The sequence below is a fragment of the Heliangelus exortis genome, chromosome 6 (assembly GCF_036169615.1).
Source record: "Heliangelus exortis chromosome 6, bHelExo1.hap1, whole genome shotgun sequence".
In the NCBI taxonomy this organism is placed as follows: Eukaryota; Metazoa; Chordata; class Aves; order Apodiformes; family Trochilidae; genus Heliangelus; species Heliangelus exortis.
In genome coordinates, this window is record NC_092427.1 from 34196492 (window position 1) to 34221208 (window position 24717).

Consider the following 24717-nt stretch of genomic DNA (forward strand, 5'->3'; position numbering starts at 1 on the left):
AGAATGAGCGGTACCGCTTCTCCAGGGCTCGGGAATAGAAGTTCTAACGGGAGGGGAGGGCTGGGGTGGGCAGAGCACCGGGTTCGGCAGAACTCTGGGGGGTACCAGCGGTACCAGCGGTCCGTGCCGCGCCTGACAGGAACGAACGACCTAACGGCCGCTAGGGGCGCGCGCAGCCCGCCCAGCGCGCGTCGCAGCCGAGGAGCCAATCAGCATCGGCTCCCAGGGATTCCCCCCACACCATAGAGTCCCGTCAGGGATGCGGGGCTAGAGCGGCCGCCCCGTCTGGAGGGGGGGGGAGTTCCGGGGAAGATGGTGGCGGCCGCGGGTTTACGCGTGGTGCGGTGCGGTGGCAGCAGCCTCCATGGCGCCAGGGCTGTCTTCTCCGCTGATTGCAAGCAAGTGGGGTTGGGGATCCGGCTCTTACACCCTCGGCAAAGGCGCTCCGGAGATCCGCAGCGCCGGGTTGGGGGGGAGCTGTCCGGCTGATGTCCCCGCGGGCCTGTTACCCGGGGGCCCTGGTGAGATGGCGTCGGGGTGACGGGTTTTGTCTTCTCCAGGTACCTGCTCTGCGCCTCCGGAGACTTCGTCAAGATGTACAGCTTGGCCACCGAGGAGACGCTGCGGCTGATGGGGGGACACGGCGACCTGGTGACGGGCATCCAGCTCAACCCCCACAACCACATGCAGGTCTGGGGGTGCTGCGGAACCCTGCCCGGCTTTGGGGGGGCTGGAGGCAGTCTGAGAACGAGAGGGAAGCGATTGTAGTGACTGTAGTACCGGAGGGTTTATTCAGTCCCCACTCGGGGGGTTGGAAGTAGGAGGTCCCCTTCCAACCCCTCTGATTTAGTGTTGCCCAGCAAATGTTTCTCCTAAATCTGCCCGGAAGAGTAAATGTCATATCTGTTTTCTACACAAAAAGATGTGAAACATCGTGTGGATGACACCCACAGAATGGAATAACAGAAAAATTTCCTAATTTTTATTTTTTTTTCCTTGTGTGATTAAAGGGAGAAAAGAAGGGTGTGAGATCAGCTCTATTTGCTGTGGTTGGTGCTTCCCACTCTTCTCTATCTGCTGATACAGGGACTGATAATGGGATTATCATTTGACCAAATCTCTGCAGTTTCCCAGTCACTGGCAGCCTACTTTCCATGTTCACTGCTGCTCCTGTTTTCTTGAGGGATTTTTATGTGTGTGCCTGTAAATAAGAATTCTCTGGCAGGGTGGACTGCATCTGCATGTATATGGACCAAAAGCTGATGTAGATGTTTTTTGTAAATGTAAATTAGATGTAAATGTAAATCTGATGTAAATGTTACAGGGTGTTCACATCACTGATATTTGAGAATACTCTGTTTAGCCTCAAGTGCTTAAATGCAAATGCCTGTTGGGTGTTTTTTTCCACACTTCCTGAAGGTGTTGTATTTCAAGCCAGAATAATAATGTTGTGTTTCCATTGCACAGCTGCTCTGTGCCTTGTGTCTTTGATCAGTTGGAATTGCAGTTCCATTGACCAATCTTCAGTTTTTAAGCTGTGAATTTATGTAAAAGTTGACTCTGATGTATAACCTTAACATCTTCTTTGTTTTCCTCAGCTCTACTCTTCCTCCCTCGATGGCACCATTAAGCTGTGGGACTTTATGGATGGGATTCCCATTAAAGTAAGTGCAGTTATTCCTCTGGTTGGAATTATTCTTGGCCCACAGATGGCAGAAGAAGGATTTCATAGAATAGAATCATAGAATCCTAGAACTGGCTGGGTTGGAAGGGACCTCAGAGCTCATCAAGTCCAACCCTTGATCCACTCCCGCTGCAGTTCCCAGCCCATGGCACTGAGTGCCACATCCAGGCTCTTTTGAAATATCTCCAGGGATGGAGAATCCACCCCTTCCCTGGGCAGCCCATTCCAATGGCTGATCACCCTCTCCAGAAAGAAATTCTTTCTAATGTCCAACCTAAACCTCCCCTGGCACAACTTGAGACCTCTTGTGCCCTCTTGTCTTGCTGAGAGTTGCCTGGGAAAAGAGCCCAACCCCCCCCTGGCTCCAACCTCCTTTCAGGGAGTTGTAGAGAGTGCAGCTGCTGCTACAAATGAGCACAAATCAGTTTTGAGACCCTGAAAGGCACCTCTGGGTGGCAGCAATGGGATGTGGGAGTTCATTTCTTTGCCACTGCAGAAATTCCTGGGGATCTTTTAGGGAGGAAAAAGATGGGACATGTCCTGACACCCTAACTTTGGTACTTGCTGCAGTTCAGTGTCCAGGGTGGCTCCTGGGGAGCTGCTGCAGTTTGTGAGGTGGCAGTTGGAGTTGTTGTGGGGGCTTGGGAACAGGGCTGGGAAGTGTCTTCTTGCTTCTGTTTTGTGCTAAACTGAGGCACTTTGCTGTGGGTGGGCTCTGCACTGGGACTAAGGCAGGTTTGGGGTTTTTATTCAGCCTGATGTCTTATATTTTATTAGTTTTAACATTTGTATTAATCCTTGACAACATAAAGGTCTTGGAATTCTGTTTGCCTTGGGACTGAGCATTTTAATGAATACATTAAGACTTCTTTAAGGCACTTGTGTCTTCCTGAGTGCAGAAATTCAGATTTATTTGTTGTTCAGAACCATACTCACAAGTTTAAAACTGTCTGACCTTCTTACTCTTCTTTTTTTCAGACTTTCACTGTAGGATCCAAACTCCTGGCACTGTATGCACTTCCTGGTTCTGAGGACTCTGTGTTTGTTGTAACCCCCAAGAATGGGGAAGGAGGTACAGAGTGATTCTCATCAGCCATGAGGGGACTCAGGCTGGCTCTGAGCTGCTGCCATCTGCTTTAATCCCAGAGTGTCAGGGGCTGGAAGGGACATACATTAATTTATAAAATAATTCTTAGCTCCTATGACAGATATCTGCAGCCCTGGATTTTGTACCTTCCTTTTTCTGTTTTCATTCTGTTTTCATTCTGTTTTCATTCTGTTTTCATTCTGTTTTCATTCTGTTTTCATTCTGTTTTCATTCTGTTTTCATTCTGTTTTCTTCTGTTTTCTTCTGTTTTCATTCTGTTTTCATTCTGTTTTCATTCTGTTTTCATTCTGTTTTCATTCTGTTTTCATTCTCTTTTTATTCTCTTTTTATTCTCTTTTCATTCTCTTTTCATTCTCTTCATTCTCTTTTCATTCTCTTTTCATTCTCTTTTCATTCTCTTTTCATTCTCTTTTCATTCTCTTTTCATTCTCTTTTCATTCTCTTTTCATTCTCTTTTCATTCTCTTTTCATTCTCTTTTCATTCTCTTTTCTCTTTTCATTCTCTTTTCATTCTCTTCTCATTCTCTTCTCATTCTCTTCTCATTCTCTTCTCATTCTCTTTTCATTCTGTTTTCATTCTGTTTTCATTCTGTTTTCATTCTGTTTTCTTCTGTTTTCTTCTGTTTTCTTCTGTTTTCTTCTGTTTTCATTCTGTTTTCATTCTGTTTTCTTCTGTTTTCATTCTGTTTTCATTCTGTTTTCTTCTGTTTTCTTCTGTTTTCTTCTGTTTTCTTCTGTTTTCTTCTGTTTTCTTCTGTTTTCTTCTGTTTTCTTCTGTTTTCTTCTGTTTTCTTCTGTTTTCTTCTGTTTTCTTCTGTTTTCTTCTGTTTTCTTCTGTTTTCATTCTCTTTTCATTCTCTTTTCATTCTGTTTTCATTCTGTTTTCTTCTGTTTTCATTCTGTTTTATTCTCTTTTTATTCTCTTTTTATTCTCTTTTTATTCTCTTTTTATTCTCTTTTTATTCTCTTTTTATTCTCTTTTCATTCTCTTTTCATTCTCTTTTCATTCTCTTTTCATTCTCTTTTCATTCTCTTCATTCTCTTTTCATTCTCTTTTCATTCTCTTTTCATTCTCTTTTCATTCTCTTTTCATTCTCTTTTCATTCTCTTCATTCTGTTTTCTTCTGTTTTCTTCTGTTTTCTTCTGTTTTCTTCTGTTTTCTTCTGTTTTCTTCTGTTTTCTTCTGTTTTCATTCTGTTTTCATTCTGTTTTCATTCTGTTTTCATTCTGTTTTCATTCTGTTTTCATTCTGTTTTCATTCTGTTTTCATTCTGTTTTCATTCTGTTTTCATTCTGTTTTCATTCATGATAAATCTGTTTTGGTTTCATATTTATCTAGAAGAGTGCTTGTCTTCCTTTCTGAAGCATGTGCTGCATCTCTCTGGTGCTGGAGATGCAATAAATCTTTAAGCAGTGCTGCCCCTGACACAGGGTGTGCTACAGCACCTGAGCTTACTTTTCTACCTTAAGCAGTATTAACATAACTCAGCTTGTCCTGTTTAGCATCATGCCTAGATGTTTCTTTCTATAATTTTATCTGAAATAAATATAAATACATCTTCAAATTCTGTTGTATTGCTACAAGTGTCAGCTCAGAGCAAAAATTACACACCTTGCTTTCTGCTTACACTTGCAGTGCTACACGTGGTCTAGTCCTCACTCTTCAACACAATTGATCAAAACAGTGCTTTTTTTGAAAGGTGTTACAAACAATTTTCAAGCTTACTGTAACCCTTGGAGGGTGCTCACGTGTTAACTTTACAGTAGAAAGGGTGTAAATCCCTTTAATAAGGGATGTGTGTCAACTTGTTTGTAAAAACCTGGTGATAACAGATTTTTCTGTGCTCAGATGCATTCCAGCTGGTGTCAGTTAAGCTGACAAAGGGAGCAGGACAGGATTTGGAAGCCAGGGAGCTGTCAGTGGTTTTGGATGATGTGGCTGCATCCCCAAAGTGCATTGCATTTGGAAGAGAAGTATGTTCACCTTCTGGGGTTCTTTGATTCTTCTGGGTGTTGGATAGAGTTGGGTTTTTTTTAATATAATCCCAGCAGCACTGAAACAAAATTGAAATGAAATTAATCCCTGTGTTTGTAAAACCTACCCTTGCTTTTGTTTAAAAAAAAATTCCCCCCCAACACTTGCATTAACTGATGTAAAGTAAAATTAACATTTTCCCATGATGTTATCTCCCCTTTTAAGTACTTTGTAGAGAAACATTTTCTTGCATGTGTAAGAACACAGTCTGTGTCTCCTAACTTGTGTTTCAACAACAGGGTGAATACGTGGCCTCAGTGAAGGAGGTTAATCTCCAAGTTTATTTTTTTAAACAGAAACAGCTGAACAGGTAAGAATGAAAATGTCAGGTACCAGTTCAGTCCAACAGATCATAGATGCCTGTTAACTGGTGATATGCACATGAGTTATTTTATATTTGTCAGCAACCATTTGGGTTTATGCTGGAGGGGGTGTAGTTGGTTTATGAACAGCTTTCCATAGAGGCAGAGAGTGAGCTGATGGCACTGGGAATTTCTTTTCAGCTCTGGAATGTATTTTTTTCAGTTCAGTGCTTAGGCTGATGCTGGGCTGAAACAAGTGACATAGTTAACAGGCAGGGAGAGGAAGGAAGGGTGGAAGAAGAAAGAAGGAAAAAATATTTCAGCTTGATTGAAGGCAAAGAACTAATGAAATAAGAGAAACAAAAGGTTTTTTTTCTGATTTTTGGTGTTTTTTTAGTTTTTGGGTGGGTTTTTTTTTTTTTTTTGGAACTGTAACAACTGCGAGCTGTTTAGTTCTGCTAATCAGAATAATTTTTGTGTGCATTAGTTGATCCTTTTCCAACCAAACAAAAACCAGCTGGGATAATCCAAGTTGCTTTCTGAACTCCTGCAGGTTTGCTGTGGGGGGAATGAAGACAAAAAGTGGCAACAGTCACTTCAGCTGCATTGCCTGCCATCCCACAGAGGACTGCATTGCCACTGGCCATGCTGATGGGAAGATTCGCCTCTGGTATGCACCCTGGGGGGGAACAGTGCCCCCCCAAATTGGTGTGACTGCAGTGCCCCCCAAAAATTGGTGTGACTGCAGTGCCCCCCATAAGTTGGTGTGACTGCAGTGCCCCCCCAAATTGGTGTGACTGCAGTGCCCCCCAAAAATTGATGTGACTGCAGTGCCCCCCATAAATTGGTGTGACTGCAGTGCCCCCCATAAATTGGTGTGACTGCAGTGCCCCCCATAAATTGATGTGACTGCAGTGCCCCCCAAAAATTGGTGTGACTGCAGTGCCCCCCATAAATTGGTGTTACTGCAGTGCCCCCCAAAAATTGGTGTTACTGCAGTGCCCCCCAAAAATTGGTGTGACTGCAGTGCCCCCCAAAAATTGGTGTGACTGCAGTGCCCCCCATAAATTGGTGTGACTGCAGTGCCCCCCATAAATTGGTGTGACTGCAGTGCCCCCCGTAAATTGGTGTGACTGCAGTGCCCCCCGTAAATTGGTGTGACTGCAGTGCCCCCCAAAAATTGGTGTGACTGCAGTGCCCCCCAAAAATTGGTGTGACTGCAGTGCCCCCCATAAATTGGTGTGACTCTGGGAAGTGAGGGAAACCTGAGCAGAGCTGAGCAGGGCAGTCTCAGTTGTCCTCAGTGGTGCTGTTTTCAGGAGTCACCACGAGGAAGGAATTGCAAGTCAGGTGCAGCTGCAGCAGTGATGCTGCAGCCTCAGATGGGGAGATATCCCTGACAAGCTGTGCTTCACCAGTCCAAACTGAAAACTAGTGCAGGAGCAGCTGAAATACCCCCTGATGTATGGGCAGGGAGAGAACACGAGTGGAACTGTGTGGTTAAGAACAAGATGCACCCAGAGGGCACTGGAGCTGGTGTGGTTCCTTCCCTCCCTTTGCATCCCTGGAGCTACAAGGAACTGTAGAGCAGAAGTCAGGAGGGGATGGTGCTTGATTCAGCTCAATATTTCCTTCCAGTTGCTGTGTTGTGCTTAAAGAACTGTTCTCCTCCCCACACAGGAGGAACTTTCACCACAAGAAAGAGTACACGTTTTCCACACTGCACTGGCACCACGATACTGTCATGGACTTGGCTTTTTCTGTGGAGGGTGAGTAGAAGAAAGGAAGCAAAACAAAAACACTCTGAAACAATGTTAAAAAAAAAAACCAAACAAACTTTCAAAGTTGAAGAGTTGGGCCAGGGTGGGAGAAAATCCATAGGAGGTAGTTCCTCCACTTACCAACAAGTTAATATATTGAGTTTTAAATATGTCCAGGTAGGATCTGAAATAAAAATGGAAACAGTTGTTATTTTTTGATACATTTATTGCTATTTATTATGTAAAATACCTGCCTTCTGTGGCAGAATGTAAAATCTGAGCTCTCCTCTTATCTTTTTACCCTACCTCAAGTCTCCCCCCAGCAGTTCATTACTAATAGTGGTAAGTTCTTGCTGGAGTCTTACTTGCATCCAGATAAAACAAGCCAGTCTTGTCTGAACTCAAACATAGTGGCAAAAATACAGTTAACTTTCACTTGAATTGTGTGATCTGAACTGTCCTCCTTAAGATACTTCTTACTGCAAAGTACTTCTGATACAAGGAGAACAATTCAGCTGTATGCTAACACAGATATTCAGCTGATTGAGAAAGCAATGGGATCTGCTACTCCCAGAGCATTCTTTACATTTTACTGGAGGCACAAATTCTTATTATATGATCCAAGTTTCTGTAGTAATTCAAGATGGGATAATGAAAAATATATCTCTGTGTGTTGCCTAGGCTGGAGAGGAGGAGTAATTGCTGGGTCTGTGAGAGTTCAAGAAAGCTTTTTGTGAAATTGCTTGTCACTGTAAACATGGATGCTGATGGCATTTTTTGTAACCAAAACCTCTAACTGCATTTTTCTTTCTGGAAAAGGAAGCAACTTGCTGAGTGGGGGAGTGGAATCTGTTCTGGTTCTGTGGCTCAATGTATCAGACCGTCAGAAGGATTTCCTTCCTCGCCTGGGATCTCCCATTGAATACATCTCTGTGTCCCCAGATGGTGCCCTCACCTGCACCTTGCATAAGGACAACAGTAAGCCAAAAACACACTTGAGAATCACTTAATGCAAAATTAAATCCAAATCTGTATGAGTTGTGTTTTGTTATTTCAGATGAATGAACCAGATCCTGCACACAAGTTCAGTGTGGGTCTGAAAGAGCAGATGCTGAAGTGATCTTTTGCTTTCATCAGCTCTGTAAATTTGCCTGACAGAGGCTGTAACTTGGCTTTTCACCTTAATGTAGGGGTGCCATAAATTGCAGAGCTACTGAGATGATTAAGGGAGTGGAACATCTCCCTTATGAGGAAAGGCTGAGGGAGCTGGGTCTCTTTAGTTTGGAGAAAAGGAGACTGAGAGGTGACCTCATCAATGTTTTCAAATATGTAAGGGGTGAGTGTCAGGGAGATGGAGTTAGGCTTTTCTCAGTGGTGACCAGTGATAGGACAAGGGGTAATGGGTGTAAATTGGAGCATAGGAGGTTCAAGTTGAATATCAGAAGAAATTTTTTTACTGTAAGGGTGACGGAGCCCTGGAACAGGCTGCCCAGGGGGGTTGTGGAGTCTCCTTCACTGGAGACATTCAAAACCCACCTGGACACGTTCCTAGGGGATGTACTCTAGGGGGCCCTGCTCTGGCAGGGGGGGTTGGACTAGATGATCTTTCGAGGTCCCTTCCAACCCCTAGGATTCTAGGATTCTATGAAAAGATATAAATTTATAGGATTAAGTACAGTTGGTTAAGTCCCTTTCCCACCATGAAGCCTGGTTACATTGCAGAAGACTTTTGCAACATTTTATCTGCTTTTCTTTCAGGAATTACAATCATCAACAGCAACCTAAGGTTTTCCAAAAGTATTCAAGGCCTAATCAAAAGTAAGTTTATTATCAAATTTATTTTCCTCAGGAGGGCAGGACCTGCCATTTCCCATCTGGAGTCATCTGTCATCTGATGTTTTGTTCCAGGTACAGATCTCAAGACTGGTTTAGTAGTTGATCCTAGAACCAAAGCTTTGGTCCTGAATGGAGAGCCTGGCCACTTGCAGTTCTATTGTCTTCAAACTGACCAACAGCTTTTCAGTGTAAGTTGGGTGGACCTGTACTAAAATTTTTAATTTATTCAGTCTCAGAATTTATCTGAAGACTTAATATGGCAGATATACCATGAGACTGGATTCTGTGCTGTTTTCAGCTCTGTCACAAACTTTTACTTGTTAAGCAGAGCTAAATGTTGACAGTTGAATAAATATTTCAAAATAGTGTGCTGTTCATGTTAAATGTCAAAAATCTATAGAAAAAAATCCCTCTAAAATAGCTGTTTGGATTCTTTTCTACACTTAACATTAGCATGGAATGTACAAGCCCCAATTAAACTTTCCCCACGTTTTTTTAATGCCACAGCCCAGTGGCATTCAGTGCTTTCAGGATATCTTTTGTGGTTTTGTGAATTACATTTTAAAATCTCCACTTGAATTTTTAAATTTAATTTTGGTCTTGTTTTGCAGTTGGATATTGTGCAGCGACAATACATTCACCAGGCAGGTTTAAACCAAACTGACTTGGTAAAAATTGCATTTAGTGCACAAGGCAAGTGGTTGGCAACAGTAGAGGAGAGAGAAGAAGCAACTGACCCTGAGTTACAGCTGAAGCTGTGGTTCTATGATGAAGAAACACAAAGGTGAGGATAAAGGAGCTGACACCCTCCAGGGTGTCAAAATCTAAAGTATCCCACAAATGTCTCTGCAGGCTGCGTTGCACAAAGGCAGAGCTTTTCCAGATGAGGGAATAGAACTCTAGGAAAGATCCTAGGGAGAGTTTAGCATGCATGGAGCACACATCTGAAACAATGCACAGAGTTGAAATAAACACAGGTTGGAAATAATTGCTTGGAATCTGATTTTATATGTATTAATCAGGCTGGTTTAACTGGAGGAGTTTTAATTCACATAGCAACTTGGTATTAAAAGTCATGGACTTGATGGAATGGTTCTAAAGCTTGGTCAGTTTTCCCACCTCTGTCTAGAAATTCATAATTACTTGGTTAGTCCATCTAGGGTACAGGTACTTAAGATTTGATTGTTGATTTTTTTTCTTTAGCTAACATGCATCTGGTCCATTGCATTTTCCCTTAGTTTCTTAGTTACAAAAAAAAATTAAAAATTGTACTTTGACTATAAATTGTTTTTTTTCTTGAAGAAACAAAGCAAAATTTCATCTGTGTAGTAGCTATGTGACTGGTCTGAAATGCTGAAAAGACCACCCAGAGCTAGGGTGAACTTTTGAGTGATGCTTGCTCAGTGATCATCCTGTCTCAGTGCTGATCAGGAAAATCCAGTCTGTAAATGTGATGCCATTTAGCTGTGTCACTGGACAGAAGTTTCCTTGATTCCACCTCTCCCTGCCCCTTCCAGATTCCCCTTAGACTGAAATCTTCCTTGACTGAAATCTTCCTTGACTGAAATCTTCCTTGACTGAAATCTTCCTTGACTGAAATCTTCCTTGACTGAAATCTTCCTTGACTGAAATCTTCCTTGACTGAAATCTTCCTTGACTGAAATCTTCCTTGACTGAAATCTTCCTTGACTGAAATCTTCCTTGACTGAAATCTTCCTTGACTGAAATCTTCCTTGACTGAAATCTTCCTTGACTGAAATCTTCCTTGACTGAAATCTTCCTTGACTGAAATCTTCCTTGACTGAAATCTTCCTTGACTGAAATCTTCCTTGACTGAAATCTTCCTTGACTGAAATCTTCCTTGACTGAAATCTTCCTTGACTGAAATCTTCCTTGACTGAAATCTTCCTTGACTGAAATCTTCCTTGACTGAAATCTTCCTTGACTGAAATCTTCCTTGACTGAAATCTTCCTTGACTGAAATCTTCCTTGACTGAAATCTTCCTTGACTGAAATCTTCCTTGACTGAAATCTTCCTTGACTGAAATCTTCCTTGACTGAAATCTTCCTTGACTGAAATCTTCCTTGACTGAAATCTTCCTTGACTGAAATCTTCCTTGACTGAAATCTTCCTTAGACTGAAATCTTCCTTAGACTGAAATCTTCCTTAGACTGAAATCTTCCTTAGACTGAAACCTTCCTCCTTTTTTTCCTGTAGCTTTAAGCTGAATACCAGGATAAATATGCCCCATGAGGACCACATAACAGACATGTGCTTTCGTGACATGGATGAACTGGAAGATGACTCTCTGGTACTGGTAACAACTGGCAGAGATTGTGTCTTTAAAGTCTGGGTGATGGTAGAAGACACAGATCCAGAGGGTGAGTATGGTCAAAAGGTGACTTAACTCCTGCTACCTGGTACCATTCTGTAGAAATTCTGATCCTAACTTCATCCCTTCTAAACCAGGCATTGTCCCATGCACTTATCTATTCCTGCTGGTGTGTGGAGTGTTGTGTTCTCCTGAGCAGCCTCTGTGATGGAGTTTTCCCAGAGGTGTGCAGTGTTATGGATTGAGATAGAGGTTCCTGAGATAGCAGAGACTGTGCTGAGCCCACTGCAGCCTGTGGGGCTTTGGTTGAAGGATGGTTTGTGGTAAGGATTTTTTCCCTGCTGGGCAGTCTTTTTGTTGGAGGGAACAGGATGCAGAAATGTGTTGCTCTGTTTTAGCTGATTTAGGGTAAAATAACAGCACTTTGCCATTCTGCAGCTCCACCACTTCAGAGTTCATTTTTTTGAACATCCTTCCCATTAGGTATTTGCCCAAGGATGGATATTTGGGATCCACTTCCAGGATACATCAGTGATCAACTTTCACCTCTCAAAATGCATGCTGATGTTCAGTTGTTTCAAACAGAACATCTGGAGGGATCTGTGTTTTCCTCTGTGTGACTTTGGGTGTGAAATACAAAAGATTTCCAGCTTCTTCATTTCCTTTTACTTAAATGTTGTTATTGTGCCAGGCACACTTCAGTGAGCTGGAACTTTCCTGCCACTTGGATGTCCTTATCTTTTCATCCTCCCAAACAGATGTGAAACACAGAATGTCAGGTTGGAAGGGACCTCAAGGATGATCTGGTCATCAGGCAGGTGTGAATATGTTCAAAAGTTTCCATTTTGAACTACTCAGGTTTCCATTTGGAAAAATTGACTTTGCCTAATTGACTTTCTCTTACCAAACTGCTCCTCAACAGTGGCTGCTCATGAGAAGAAAAACAAAAGCTTGTGATTATTTATTTGGAGTTATGCATATATTTACTTAATAGCAACTCCCTCAATTGTATTTGAAAGAGGTTTTGGGTTTTTTTTTCTTTTTTGCTTATAAATGACCCTAAGCCTAGATTAAATTAAGCAGATAGTTAGTCTTGAATGCCATATTGGAACTCAATAGGATCTGTTTCCTTCAACAAGATTGTTGACTGACCCCTTTGGGGTTTTTTTGCTTGCTTTTAAGGGACTGTACAGAGCTCTGTTCCATGACATGTAGAAGTACAGATTAGTGCTGACTTCTTTGGTGTCTTTGCCCAGCAGGGATAGGGTAGGAATGCTCAGGTAGAAAGACTGAACATGCTGCAGGCTTCTGTGCAGCAAAAACAATAAATATTTCATCTGCAGCCTTCACCTCAGAATGTTTTTATTTGCTGCAGCTCTCTCGTTCTGCCTCTAGATGGTGCCGTGCAGTTTAAATTGTTTCTAGCTGTTTTTTTCAGGCAGTTCTTTTAATCATCAACTTGTAGCCATTATATAAAAGGTATCTTAGCAGAGGGTGAACTTTATTCCCTTTCTTCACCCTACTCATGTGTTTCAAAAGCATTCTGTATCCTTTTATTTGTTCTGGGAAACGTATGGTATGTGGTAAGTACATCACTTTGCTTTTGTTTATTTTCTGGTAATTATCACCAGTGGGAGAGGTGTCCCACAAGGGAGAATGCTGATGGGTCACTTTGTGATCCTCAGACTTTATGTAAATGAACTGTGAGCTCTGTTGGGCTCAAATACAACCTATCTTCAAATTTTTAGTAATGCTCACGTGCAAGAACAGGATGTCTCAAATGTTAAATGTCAAATCTACTGCAGTATCTTTTCTTTTTCTAACACCTGCCTGTTTGAGAGCACAGTTAATGTAGTTGGCAAAGGAAACATGAGTATTGTGCTGTCAGCCTCAGCATTCACTATTCAAACTGCAAAACTGAGGACCAATGGAAAACCTGCTAGATGCTTCTTGTAGATTCTCTATGCTCTTAAAAAATACAAACCTTCTGAACCAAAACTCTCTTGCTCTTGACCCTATTTTGCAGCCAGAATACTTGAATTCTTCTTTCTTCATGGGTTGACTTGAATTAACAAGCTTGTTTATTCAATGCAGCACAACAAAGTGTGAGCTGGAGCTGTGACTTTGTAGGCAGCTACCACAGCTACCAAGCTACCAACTGCTGTTTCTCAGAAGATGGCTCTTTGCTTGCTGTCAGCTTTGAGGAAACTGTCACTGTATGGGATTCAGTTTCTTGGGATCTCAAGTGTACATTTTGCTACCCAACTGGAAAATTAAGGTATGTTTTTTTCATCTGGCTTTTCATGTCTTGCTTTGAACTCTTAGAAGAGAGAGAATCCATTCATAGCTGGTCCAAGACTTTGTATATGTTCAGGCATGTGTTTTTCTGACTGCTTCTGAAACTTGCTTCTCAAAGTCATTAAAGCAGTAATGGTGGAGGTGTTTCATGCACTTGCTGCCAGGACACACCTAAAATGGAAAACAAAGCATTGTTTGATCACAGGGTTTTAAAGAATCATAGAAAGATAAGGAGAATTCTTGCTTCCATCTTCTTATGTGCATGTCTGTAAGCTTTTCTTTTATGTGATCAGGTCAGTTTTGTTTGCTGGTCCTCTAAGATGAGAAATTGAGAAAAATTAGTCTAAAACTGGTCTGCAGGAAAACCATGGGAGTTGTTTAAACCACATCTTTGCTGTATCTATAGATAAAGCTTCTCTTGATAGCCTGGTAGAATACCAAGCTTTTCCCAGGACAGCTGCTCCTCTTTAGCCTGTACTATATGCTATATTAAAGGGTAATTAATTACTGGAGGACTGTACTCAATGGTTGTATTAATTGCAAAACTTCACAAGGCTATGCTTTAATACAGCAATTCCATCCCTTACTTGTTTTTTTGAAAACACCATGGCATTAGAAATTAAAAAGCTGTTCTATTATTGTCAGTCAAGAGAATGAGAAAATAAAATAAGTGAAAACACATCACAAGCTTCCTTGAGTTGGAGCAGCCTGTAAAAACAACCCTTTTAACTACTTTCTTTCTAGTGCTTCAAGTAGAAATTCTTTAATTATTGAATTTATTTTCTAGTCTCATTGTGAACACTGAATAGTACTTCAGGGTTTGTAATTAAGACCTTAGAATCATGCCTTGACATCAGAATGTTGGAGGAACACATAGTCCTTATAGATTTATGCATGCTCTTAAATCTCCCAGACCTCTGGGGTTGTTGTGTGTAAACTTTCATTCCACTTGAAGTGAAAGCAAAAAGCAAACTTCTCCTTATTTAAACATCATAAATCATAACTGAATGTTTTTGTGACTTGTGAACCATTACTCCATAGAGAAATAAAGGTGAAATTTGAAGGTCACTAACTTGTTTTGACTTTTTACTTCTGTAGGAACATCTGCTTTGGGAGACTAACATGTTCCAAGTACCTTATTGGTGCCACTGATAATGGCTTTCTGTGTTGCTGGAACCTGCTGAGCTGTGCATGTAAGACCAGCTTAAATGCATGTTTAAATGTATTAACACTTGATTTGCTATGAAACCCTAAAATAATTGGGGTTTGATTCCAGATGGACCCCCTACAAAATGTCCTGTGGAAATGCAATGATTTTTTATACTTCAGTGGAGACAGAGTCCTGTCCAGTGTGTGTGTGTGTGTGCTCTGTGTGCACGTGTAGTAAATTCTTAGATGATGGGTGAGCCAACATTTATGTAGAAGTTGCTAATATTTGTGTATTTTTATTCACTGTGAATAAATGAAGTGTCTTGACTCTTCCAGAGGTCAAGGTCCTGTGTGTCTTTCCCATTTGACCTTTTGTTTGGCAAAGCAGTGGGAAAGGACTCAATGCTTTCCTTTCATGCCTGGCTGTTGCTCTGTTTGCTTTTCAGTGGAATGGAGTGCCCACCTCAACATATTAGTTCTGCAGCCTGATCCTCTGTCAGAATACATTGCTGCTATCTCCTGGCTCTCAAAAGAGTCCAGCTGTAAGTACAAAGGCTTCTTTGAAAAGTAATAGTGGAATTTAAAACTCTGAAAGCATAATTTCCAGAAAAGGTTTTCTTAGAATTCAGCCCTGTGAAAGCTTTTGGACTGATTTCAGTCAGTTTGCACCTCTGGAAGGCTGAGCCATGTCTGACAGCAGCACTAAAGCCTCTTGGCTCCTCATTTTTGCCTCCAGCAGTTAAGTTTCTGGTGTAGGAGACAGCACATGATTAACCATGTCCTTTGGGTGAGGGTCTTGTGTGTTCTTGACCCTCTTTTGTAAATGCAAAACTGCCTGAACTGTACAGCTACATTTTAGAGCTTTAACTGTAAATCCTGCTTACTCTTCCTGGAACTACTGTTCTACAGAAAAATTAATTTCCAGGTATGTTCTCTGGATTGGAGTTCTGTGAAACCTGCAGTGCAGGTTATCCAATTACAGTTTTTGCAAACCAGTGCTTTAAGGCAATCCTGCCCAGCTGTTACTGCCTGTGAGACAGAGGGATTTGACAGCTATCCAGGAAATTAGAAATCCCATGATTTAAAGAGGATACATTTTTGGTTTTGCAGTGTTTGTGTTTAAACCAAACAAGCAATGGCCAATCTACATCCAGAGAAACCTTTGTAAAGAAAAGATCCAGCTTGCTGCCTTTGTTCCAAGAGATGAACCTGAAGTGATTGGCACAGAAAAATACCTTTGGCTAAGAAGGTCCCAACTGTTTTTTCTTACAGACACACAAGTAAGGAGTGGGGATTGGGAGGTGATTCCTGGGGAAGCAGCACTTTCATGAATGCAGATGGATATAAATCTAAGAGTTCTGCTGTTGAGTTTAAGGTTTCCTTGGGATTTCAAGACAGCAGAAACCACGCTTTGTTCATTCCTAAAAAGCTTTCAACTCTCCAAACAGCTTAAGCTGAAAGTTGGTTGTTTACAGGTTTTCTACTCCTAACAAATTCTGCTACCTCATTCACACAAGAAACTACACAATTGGGGAACTTTGCCTCTGCTGTTCAACTTGAACAGCCACCCAGAAGCTCTGTTCTTGATGATTATCCACATGTTTCATGAGATACTCAAGTTTTCCCTGTAATTTGTGGGTGGGTGGTATTTCTCAAAAAAAGCCTGTCCTAGGGCCTTTGGGTCCATGCCTGCTTCCTTCCTGTTTCTTTATAAATCAGAGAGGAAGAGGATGTGTTTGCCTCTTCCATTTGACTGTCAAAAGCTTTTGGGCCAGACAGAAGCTTCTGGAGACAAAGTATAAAAATATGAAAAGCAGTTTCACATATTATACTCTGCTACATCTTTTTTTTTTTTTTTTTTTTTTTTTTTTTAGGAACTAATGACACTTAGCACAAAGTCTCTAGAAGAAAGGCTTACACCATCAAGCAAACAGGTACTTCTTGTGGAAGTTCTGACAGAGATGTACAGAACAGTCCAAAATTCTGTTGGTGATAGTCTGTCAGGTGCAGATTTCCTGCTGTCATGAAAACACCTCAGATGGAGTCATAGGCACTCAGCTGATGGGGCAGTAATCTCTATTTGCTTATTTTTTGACAGAATTGCTGTTTGTAAAAACCTTTTTAGAAGTACTAGAAAAACACTCCCTCTTTTTCTTATTACCTCTGGACAAAAAAAGTGATACTCTTCTAAAAGGATTCAGGCTACACAAATGAAGCAAAACCACTTGATGTTTGAAGAAGCTCTTTCCTCAGCTTGGTTTCATTAGCAATTGGAACCTTGAGCATGGCCTGAACTGTGCTTCCTGGTGAGGATGAGGAGTTGTCAGTCAATGGTGACATATTAGTGAGAAGGAAATGACATTCCAGTATGTACTGCTGGGGAGAAGTAGTCTGGGAAATTTGATTTTGGTGCCAGTTACAAAATTAAGTAACTCAGCAGATGATGCTGGGGGTATCAATTATCTTTTTAATCATAAGTGGAATCAGGAAACCATACTTAATTTTTCCAGCAGGTGCACCAGCTTTTGGATTTGGAAATCAGTACATCAGGCAATTAAAATTTGGGATTCTGGGGCCCAGATCCTGCAGAGTTTTATTACCTCTGTGTAGGACTCTCCTGTCAGAGAATGAGGACCAAGAGCCACATGGCTTAGTTGAGGCTGGACTTTGGTAACTTGAACTGAGCTAGAACCTGAGATTTGTGACTCTAAAATTCTAACTTTGTATTTTTCAAGCTGGCAGTAGAAGAAACCCTTCCTGTGACCCCATTTAGCTTGTTGTTGGGAAAGCACAGACAGCAGCAGTCACAAGAGGATACAGACCTTGGAAAAAGAGTTGTTGGTAATAAGCCTGAGCAAGACTCACCTGCTGTCAAAGAGGTAGGAGTCATGACAGTAAGCACACAAACACAATCATAACAAACAAAGCTTTCACAAAGCTTCTGGTTTATCTTTTCAGCTTTTGCACACTCCAGCACATGTTTTGCCATCTGCTTCCTTCCTCTGCCCTATATTTATTAATTCATTGCTCATCCCCAAGGAGAACAAAAGGTAAGAAAAATAAAAGAATGTTGCTTAGTTATTGAAGTTATTTTAAATTATGTACGTATTTGTTTAACCTGTATAAGAAGTTTTGTAACACTCTTAGTCCTTCTGCTGACAGAAGTTAGTGGAACACTTTATTGTGGCAAGATTTTTAAAAACAGCTCAGGTTTTTGGGACACAAAGGGACAGGCTCTTCAGTCTATTGCCTCTTCTGTTGCTATTATTTTTACTGTTATTTGGCATAAAATGCCAGTAAGCACAATGTTGCCTTTAGTACTCAGATGTTCTTTATGAATTTGACTTTATTCCAGGGATTTAATGTTTTTTTATTTTTGGAGAAATGTCACATTCTCAGCATTATTTGATATTATGGGGACTTCCTGAAAAATTTTAGATAGACCAAGAAGTTAATCCTTACAATTAGTCTTTAAAAAAGTTTTAGAACTCAAACTTCAGCCCTCATTAAGCTACAAAATGTGAGTGTACAGTGTGAACACAGCTAGCTAAGCATCTCTTACACTGTATTCATCCCAATTTAATGGGTTAAGTAGTGTGATAGGTACTTAAAACATAGTGTAGCTTGCTCCTCTTGAGAGGAACCTCTAGAAAATTATTGCAGGCACAGGGATTATGACTCCAGTCTTGCATTATGATTCATATTTTGTCACTTAGGCTGAAGCCAATTAAAAATGCTCGTGCTTTCTTGTACAATTTATTCTTTAAAGAAACTCTCAAGATGAAAACACCATTTTTTTTTATCAGCTGCCATTCTGCAGTGAATATTTGTGAAGACTGGGGTGAGGTTGGTTGACACTGCCAGGATTTACCCAGAAAAAAAAACACCAGTTTGAGTGGTTTTTACCTGTGCATTAAGTTCTGCCCTAAAAAAAATACCATCAGTTCTGCCCCACTGTGTTGGTTGGTATTGCTGGGTGACACACACATGCAAAAAGTCTTTCTGCCACACCAACAAATAACTGGAAAAAAATCTAACACAAAAAATCTAAAAAAAATCTATGTAGGAACTTGCTACATGGAGTTTCAGTCCTGAAAAATTTGGGAGTTCAGTGGCCTGTGTAAATATTTGCACATGTGGAGCTTGTACTTTGACACTGGTAATTGGTGTGACTCTGCACTTCAGGTTACACAGAAGGGCTGTAGGATGGGGCCCTTGAAACCAGAAGGGAGCAGCCACTTTAAGCCCCTCCCTATGTTTAAAACAAACTTTTTTTTTTTTTATAGGAGCACTCTGGCTCCTATTGTAGCAATTTTTAAGACCATGGCACCTTTTTCAGATTTGGGAGAGAAGAATGGCCTTCTTGCCTATTATCTCACCTACCAGTGTCTCCAGTCTTTCTAATCCCTGTAGGAGTGTAAGACTGTGACTTTTTGCCTGATGCTTATTTGCCTGGTGTGACAGGTATTACACTTGGAGAAAGAAAAATATTTTATTTCTTCAATTTGCTTAAAACAGAGGACAGCTATTTGAAAAATGGCTTCTCATTGAGATGGCAAGAGAAGTGTAATAGGCAGTAGCCCAAGATTTAAAAAAAAAATTAAAACCTAATGTTTTCTTAGTTGTTTGCATGATAACTATAGTGTTAATTATGTGAAAGTACCTGTTAGTATGATAATTTCATCTTCATTACAGTGTTGAAGAAGTTGCTGATGAAGTAGAAATGCAAAGTGAAAATACAGAGGAGGATTCAGATGAGGAAAGAGATGTTACTGAAATGGAACAAGATGATACAAATCCTATGGAATTGTTAGGAGAGATGACTTGTAAAGTCTCTAAATCCCAAGAAAGAGAGCTACGAAAAATAAGAAAAATGGACTACAGTTGGATATCAGCTTTCTAAACAGACATTTTGCTTTTTATACTGTAAACTGAAGCTTTGTGGATTAAATTTTCTTCAGAAAAATCTTCAAGTCCTTTTGGCTATAAATTTTAGCAGCTTCTCTTTCCATAAGAAAAGAAAACTGGGGGGAGATATTAAACTTTGGAAAAGTTGGTTCTGCTTCTGGGTTTTCTTTGTGACCTTAGAAAACTTTTAACCCCTGGGGTTGTTTTTTCCCCAAAACTGAGTTTCATTATCTGACTTGTGATTAGTTAGCAGCTCAGGTGTAATTTTGCTGAAAATCTGCCTCCCTGAGGCTGGGCCAAAGCATCAGCAGCAAACTGCTCTGGTTAATCAGACTGCTCAGTTCAAGATCTGGTAGGGGAAATCTTTGTAGTGCTGAGTTACACAGGTAAATAACAAGTTTCCTCCTCAGGATTTCCTCTCTGGCTCTTGAGACAACTGAGAGATGGCTTCAAACACCTGATTCCAAACCATAAATACCTGCTTGTTTCCTGCTGCTCATAGAATGTGGAAATCCTTAGGTACAGGGTGCTTGGATGGATCAGAGCAGAATGAAACCTTTCCAAGCATCAGGAAAGCTGTGCCCTGTGGCAGGAGCTGTGTTGCTTTCCTGGCAGCCTCCTGAGCAGTTTTAAGCAGTAAATCTGAAGGCCTGGAAGGGAATGCAATCTCCTGAGGTGTCAAAGGATGAAGCTGAGCTGGTAGAAACTACACAGCTCACTAAAAGCTCTCAGGAAACAACAGTTTGCTAAAAACACTCAAAAATGTTGAAACTGGAAGGATAATTCAGCTCTTGTCAGGGAAGACCATGCAGTGGAAACAAAGTGGAGGAGCTTTTCCCCCTCTCTCCTTTTCCAACACCAGGTCTTGGAAGGCAGTTTGTGGCTTTCTGGAGGGGGGATCCTACAGGCAAAAATCTCTCCTTTATCTCTGTATAGAAACCCTTGAAATTCATCCTTTAGCCACCAGGGAAAGCAATGCAGATGGATTTTGCTGGAAGGTTTACTTCTGGAATTTTAACACAGATGCAAAAAAAATAATAGGGGCAGGGAGTGCATTTCAAAGCAGATGGAGACAGAGACCACACACTCCAGAACACAGCAGTCACTCCTAAGCAGCCAGTGAAAGGAACCATTAAAAGGGAGTCTACAGGAGGGCTGAGGGCTGGCTCAATTAAAGGCAAAAATCAGTTTTAAATTAATTACTATAGAAAAGGGGAAAAAATGGGTGCCCTCTTTTGTTCTGTAAATTTACAAAATGCCATGGCTGTCCAAACACAGGGAGCAGAAACACTTCATTTGACATAGAGCCTTACTTAGAATTTGTTTCATCAGCTTTGGCTGAAGTGTCCAGTGCTGGTGCATTTCCTGCTTTCTCTATTTCCTTCTAAGCAGCCATAAACTTGAAAAATACCCCATTTACTGTGGCAGTTTCAGACAAAACTGGCTAGACTGGGTGGGACAACATTTTCTTCTAACAGTTTACTTCCATAAGACTAATATTTACAATTAATGTAGTACTAAGGAAAGTTTTTCATATTTCAGCCATTGTGGTTTATTGTTCATAGGCCTCAGTGTGACAGAAAAATAATACATATTTTTTAAAGTTTTTTCAGAATTTTTTTCAATTAAAGTTCAGAGCTTTTGTAGTTCTATCTCAGACTTAGCAGGAGAAGGAAAACACACTAATGCTGTCATAACTGCAGCCAGTTTTCTGGTGATGCATTTTCTCCCTTTTTATAGCATCTGTTTGGAAAATCTTCTGATCTACACAGCTAAAAGGAAAAATCACAGCTCCCCAAATATTCTGCAACTTTTATTTCCATCCCTCCTATCTACAGATCTTGAACTGATACAGCCTTTTCAGGACCTTGGACCTGATGGTTTTTTTTCCTTAAATGAGAAGTTTCAACAGAACCAATAGGAAAAATGCATTAAGACTAACTGAGAAATGAGAGGGTTTGAAAACACAGAGAGTTTTAAAAATAGGAAGCACAGAAAAAAAAGATAAAAACTTTTTATTGTGTTTGCTTTGTTCTTTGGATGGGTTTGGGTTTTTTTGTTTGTTTGTTTGTTTCACTCCCTTCAAAATTAGGAAAGAAACACTGAGAGGTTTCAACCTTCTTCCTTACCCAAGGAAGGGATTTCAGCTCTGTGGAAAAACAAGTGGAAGTTGAGTAAGGAGATCCATATCCATGTTGTTTAATAGGAGCTGGGTTCCTGAGAGCCTGGCATTGTGGTGCTGTGTCAACAACACCCAGGGGTGACTTTAAAGGTGAGAAGGAAATCTCAGTATTTGTCAGGGGCTTGTTTGTTGTTTTTTTTTAACTTGTGAAAGTAAAGTGCTTTACTGGCAAATAACCAGGAGTGATGGACAAGAGACAACTGAGAAGTAACCCAGCACCTAAAGATGGTGCAGGAAGAGTTTGTTAGAGATCTTCATCAAGAAAAGGTAATAGTTGATAGGGTTATGTTTTCTCATCTTCCTCTTTACTAAATCTGATTTGCTTTGCTCACCAGACTGAACAACCTGGGATAACAAAGCTAGGCCTTGCTCTGGAGTTTTATGTGTATGTTTTTTCTATATTTCTGGGCAGGGATTTACTGCATTCAGAAGGCACATTCTGACCAACAGAAACATGGCAGAAAACATTTTCTGCCAAGTATCTCAAATAAAGAATTAATAGGGAGGGCTGCAGCTCATCTCTCTATGCCTGCTTTGGAATGGTTTCTTTTTAAAAAAGTTGTATCCTACTGTTGTTCTTTTTTTAAATTTTTTTTAAACCTTGTGTATATCAGTGGCCATAAGAGTTCTTCACATTTACTGCAATGCCCTAAGGAAAATCTTAATTTTACTTCTTGGCTTCTGCTTCTTCCTTCTAAAGGCTTCTTTATAAAGATTTTCTTATTCCGTATCAGAAAAAAATTAATGTTAAAAAAATAGAGAAAGGGACTGAACTTGCATGACAAATGCAATAGGTAATCAAATTATATCAAATTAAAAATACAAAAAGTCAGTATGCCAAATAACCATGGGTGCCTTGTGCATCAGCCCAGGTCAGCAGCTTTCTTTAGGCTGAAGGACAGACTGTGCCAGGGGCACAAAGAGAAGGAAATTGCTTACTTCCTAAATTTCCCACTCAGAAAAGGGTCAGATAAACACAAGGACATGAAACTTCAGCACCTGAAGTTTATTTTCTAAAAATATAAATATTATCTATTTATTTTCTAAAAAAATGAAGTACATTGTGGCAGGGGAATTTGACTGAGATGCTGCTTCTGGGTGATGCTGCTCAGGTGCTGCCCTAAGAAGGAGAGGTGGGCAATAATTTTAACCCACTGGTTCCAGCCAAGCTTAGTCCCAGAGAGATTTAAAGTCTCTGCTGGGATGTTGTGGCCCCAGACTGGATCCTGGTAAATAACATCTCCAAAACACACCTTGGTCCCTGGTGGGCAGGCTTGGCAGGAAAGTTATTTTCCAGGCTGGGATTACTGAACTTGGTAGCTATATTTTTTCAATTGTTTAAGAAGAGGGGGAAAAAAAAATAACTGTAAAATGTGCAGCATGTTTTAGCATCACCTGGATCTTTGTCTTTCAGGTGTGTTGCTGCTTAACAGTCATCTGGCTGCCTGACCTTGGGGGAGCCTCTTTCAGGTATCTCAATCTGCCCAGTCCCAGTCTGCATTGAGCCTTTTAAAGCCAGAGTTAGAATCAGCAGAGAACAGGACAGAGGCAAACAACAACTTGAAAAATAACTCAGGGAGACTTCTACAGACCTTCTAGTCCACCCTCCTGCCCTGAAGCAGAGGAAGGTACATTTATTCCTGACAGATATTTGTCTAATTTTGTAAACCTCTAGTAAAAGCCATGCTCTGATCTACCTGTTCAATGTTTACTGATTCTGACAGTCAGTTTTCCCTAAGAAATTTCTATTCTGTTCTTCCATGTTGTAAACTTCTTTGATAATACTCTTTGAAAAAAAAAATATCAAAGTGTGCTGCTATGTTTCCTATTAAAAACTTAATCTCCTTTAAACTTCCATTTTTGCTTTTCTCTCAGCCCTCAGAAGTATCAGAATTACCCTCCAGACTTTCTCTGGGCTAATTTCTTATAAGTCAAATATTGTTCTGGATGATTTCTTATAATTTCAAGGGAAAATTTTGTCAGGGTCATTTAATCCTGATAAATGTTTCCCCATTGTCCTGTTCTCTGTCCTGGCTTGTATTTCTTGCTTACCTTTAGAATCTGCTGGGGGCTTTTTTGGTGATGGCAGAAGCAAAAGTGGCAATTTCTATCCCAGCTGAGGCAGGAGCTTTGCTTGGCAAACATCCCTGCAGGTGCAGGCTCTCAGCAGGGCAGCATCCTCTGCAGATGCCCCAGTTCAGATCAGATGAAGCAGGCATTAGTTCCAGCCTCTGCACAGCATTTCTTGAAGGAGTTAAGGGATAGAGATTATAATCCTGTACCCTGGAATTTAGCCAGCAGGGTTACTCACTTACAAGGTTGCGAAAGACATTTAATTAATTCTCTGGGATTTTAACTACTTTATTGAGAGTGTAAAGGGGGAAATAGGTCACAAGAATGCATCTTCACCAAAAAAATCCTTATTCCAATCAGGGTTGCCCAGGGAAGATGTGGCTGCCCCCTGCCTGGAAGTGTTCAAGGTTGGATGAGGCTGTGACCAACCTGGGCTGGTGGGAGGTGTCCCTGGCCCGTGGCAGGGGGTTGGGAATAGCTGATCTTTAAGGTCCCTTCCAACCCAACCCATTCTGTGAAATTTGTGTTATTGTAAAGCAGCTCAGCATGAAATCCTGAGTCTTCAGAAATGACTGACAAAGCACAATTTGACTGATGGGAACAGGGTCACAAAGGCCAAGAAGATAAAGTCCTAAATCTTAAAATGCTGCTATAAACAGTGGTATGCTGAGTTTGAAATCAATTTTAGTCCAAGCTACTTATAAAGAACTTCTTCATATTGTTGTTCATAATACACCAAATGAAGATTTTAGGTAAGTAACATCATGTGGCTGGGCTCTTAGAATGTGAGCATCAGCAGTTTTTGATGCTGCAGCTTTCTCAGGTGCTTTGAACACCTAAGTGGCCCCCATGGAAAGCAGCATTCCCACCTCCCAGCTAACATCTGCACTCACTTCTGCATCACCTGTGCCAACACAAGCTCTTTGTGGGGAACTAGGCTGGGAGGAAAAAAAAGTGGCTTAAAAGGAAACCAGATAAAACACAAATAAATAGTTTTAAGATGTTCACAGAACTACAGCCAAGTTCCACCCAGAACAAGGAAGGGCTT

General features: G+C 40.9%; 1 protein-coding gene and 1 long non-coding RNA gene across 5 annotated transcripts in view; one reads left to right on the top strand and one right to left on the bottom strand.

Moving 5' to 3' along the window:
- WDR75 (WD repeat domain 75) lies at positions 1-23616 on the top strand. Of its 4 annotated transcripts, none has more exons than XM_071747795.1 (21): positions 1-10; positions 561-690; positions 1599-1664; positions 2663-2756; positions 4643-4767; positions 5068-5138; positions 5684-5800; positions 6811-6899; positions 7710-7868; positions 8649-8708; positions 8799-8914; positions 9338-9510; positions 10945-11108; positions 13154-13337; positions 14456-14550; positions 14953-15048; positions 15617-15786; positions 16381-16440; positions 17242-17385; positions 17465-17556; positions 19202-19472. In XM_071747795.1, exons 2-21 carry the CDS (start codon positions 595-597, stop codon positions 19407-19409), a joined length of 2379 nt encoding a protein of 792 aa, XP_071603896.1. In that variant the 5' UTR covers positions 1-10; positions 561-594; the 3' UTR covers positions 19410-19472. The 4 variants fall into 4 exon arrangements, with proteins under 4 accessions (XP_071603896.1, XP_071603897.1, XP_071603894.1 ...); XM_071747796.1 differs by lacking the exons at positions 1-10; positions 19202-19472 and adding exons at positions 250-398; positions 23011-23616; XM_071747793.1 differs by lacking the exon at positions 1-10 and adding an exon at positions 251-398.
- The window catches only part of LOC139797841 (uncharacterized), an 86611-nt gene continuing 68925 nt past the window's right edge, over positions 7032-24717 (bottom strand). Inside the window, exons 4-5 of the long non-coding RNA XR_011726591.1 lie at positions 13419-13528; positions 7032-7074 (exon numbers count right to left, since the gene is read on the bottom strand). This is a non-coding gene — a long non-coding RNA (uncharacterized lncRNA). The remainder of the gene's footprint in view (positions 7075-13418; positions 13529-24717) is intronic.

What these genes read in the sequence shown, in the direction of transcription:
- WDR75 (XM_071747793.1), top strand. Translation starts at nt 313, where the DNA reads ATGGTGGCGGCCGCGGGTTTACGCGTGGTGCGGTGCGGTGGCAGCAGC. An exon ending in CCCCAAGAATGGGGAAGGAG is followed by an intron (nt 2,757 to 4,642) that starts GTACAGAGTGAT and finishes TTCTGTGCTCAG; the next exon opens with ATGCATTCCAGCTGGTGTCA. An exon ending in CTGACCAACAGCTTTTCAGT is followed by an intron (nt 8,915 to 9,337) that starts GTAAGTTGGGTG and finishes CTTGTTTTGCAG; the next exon opens with TTGGATATTGTGCAGCGACA.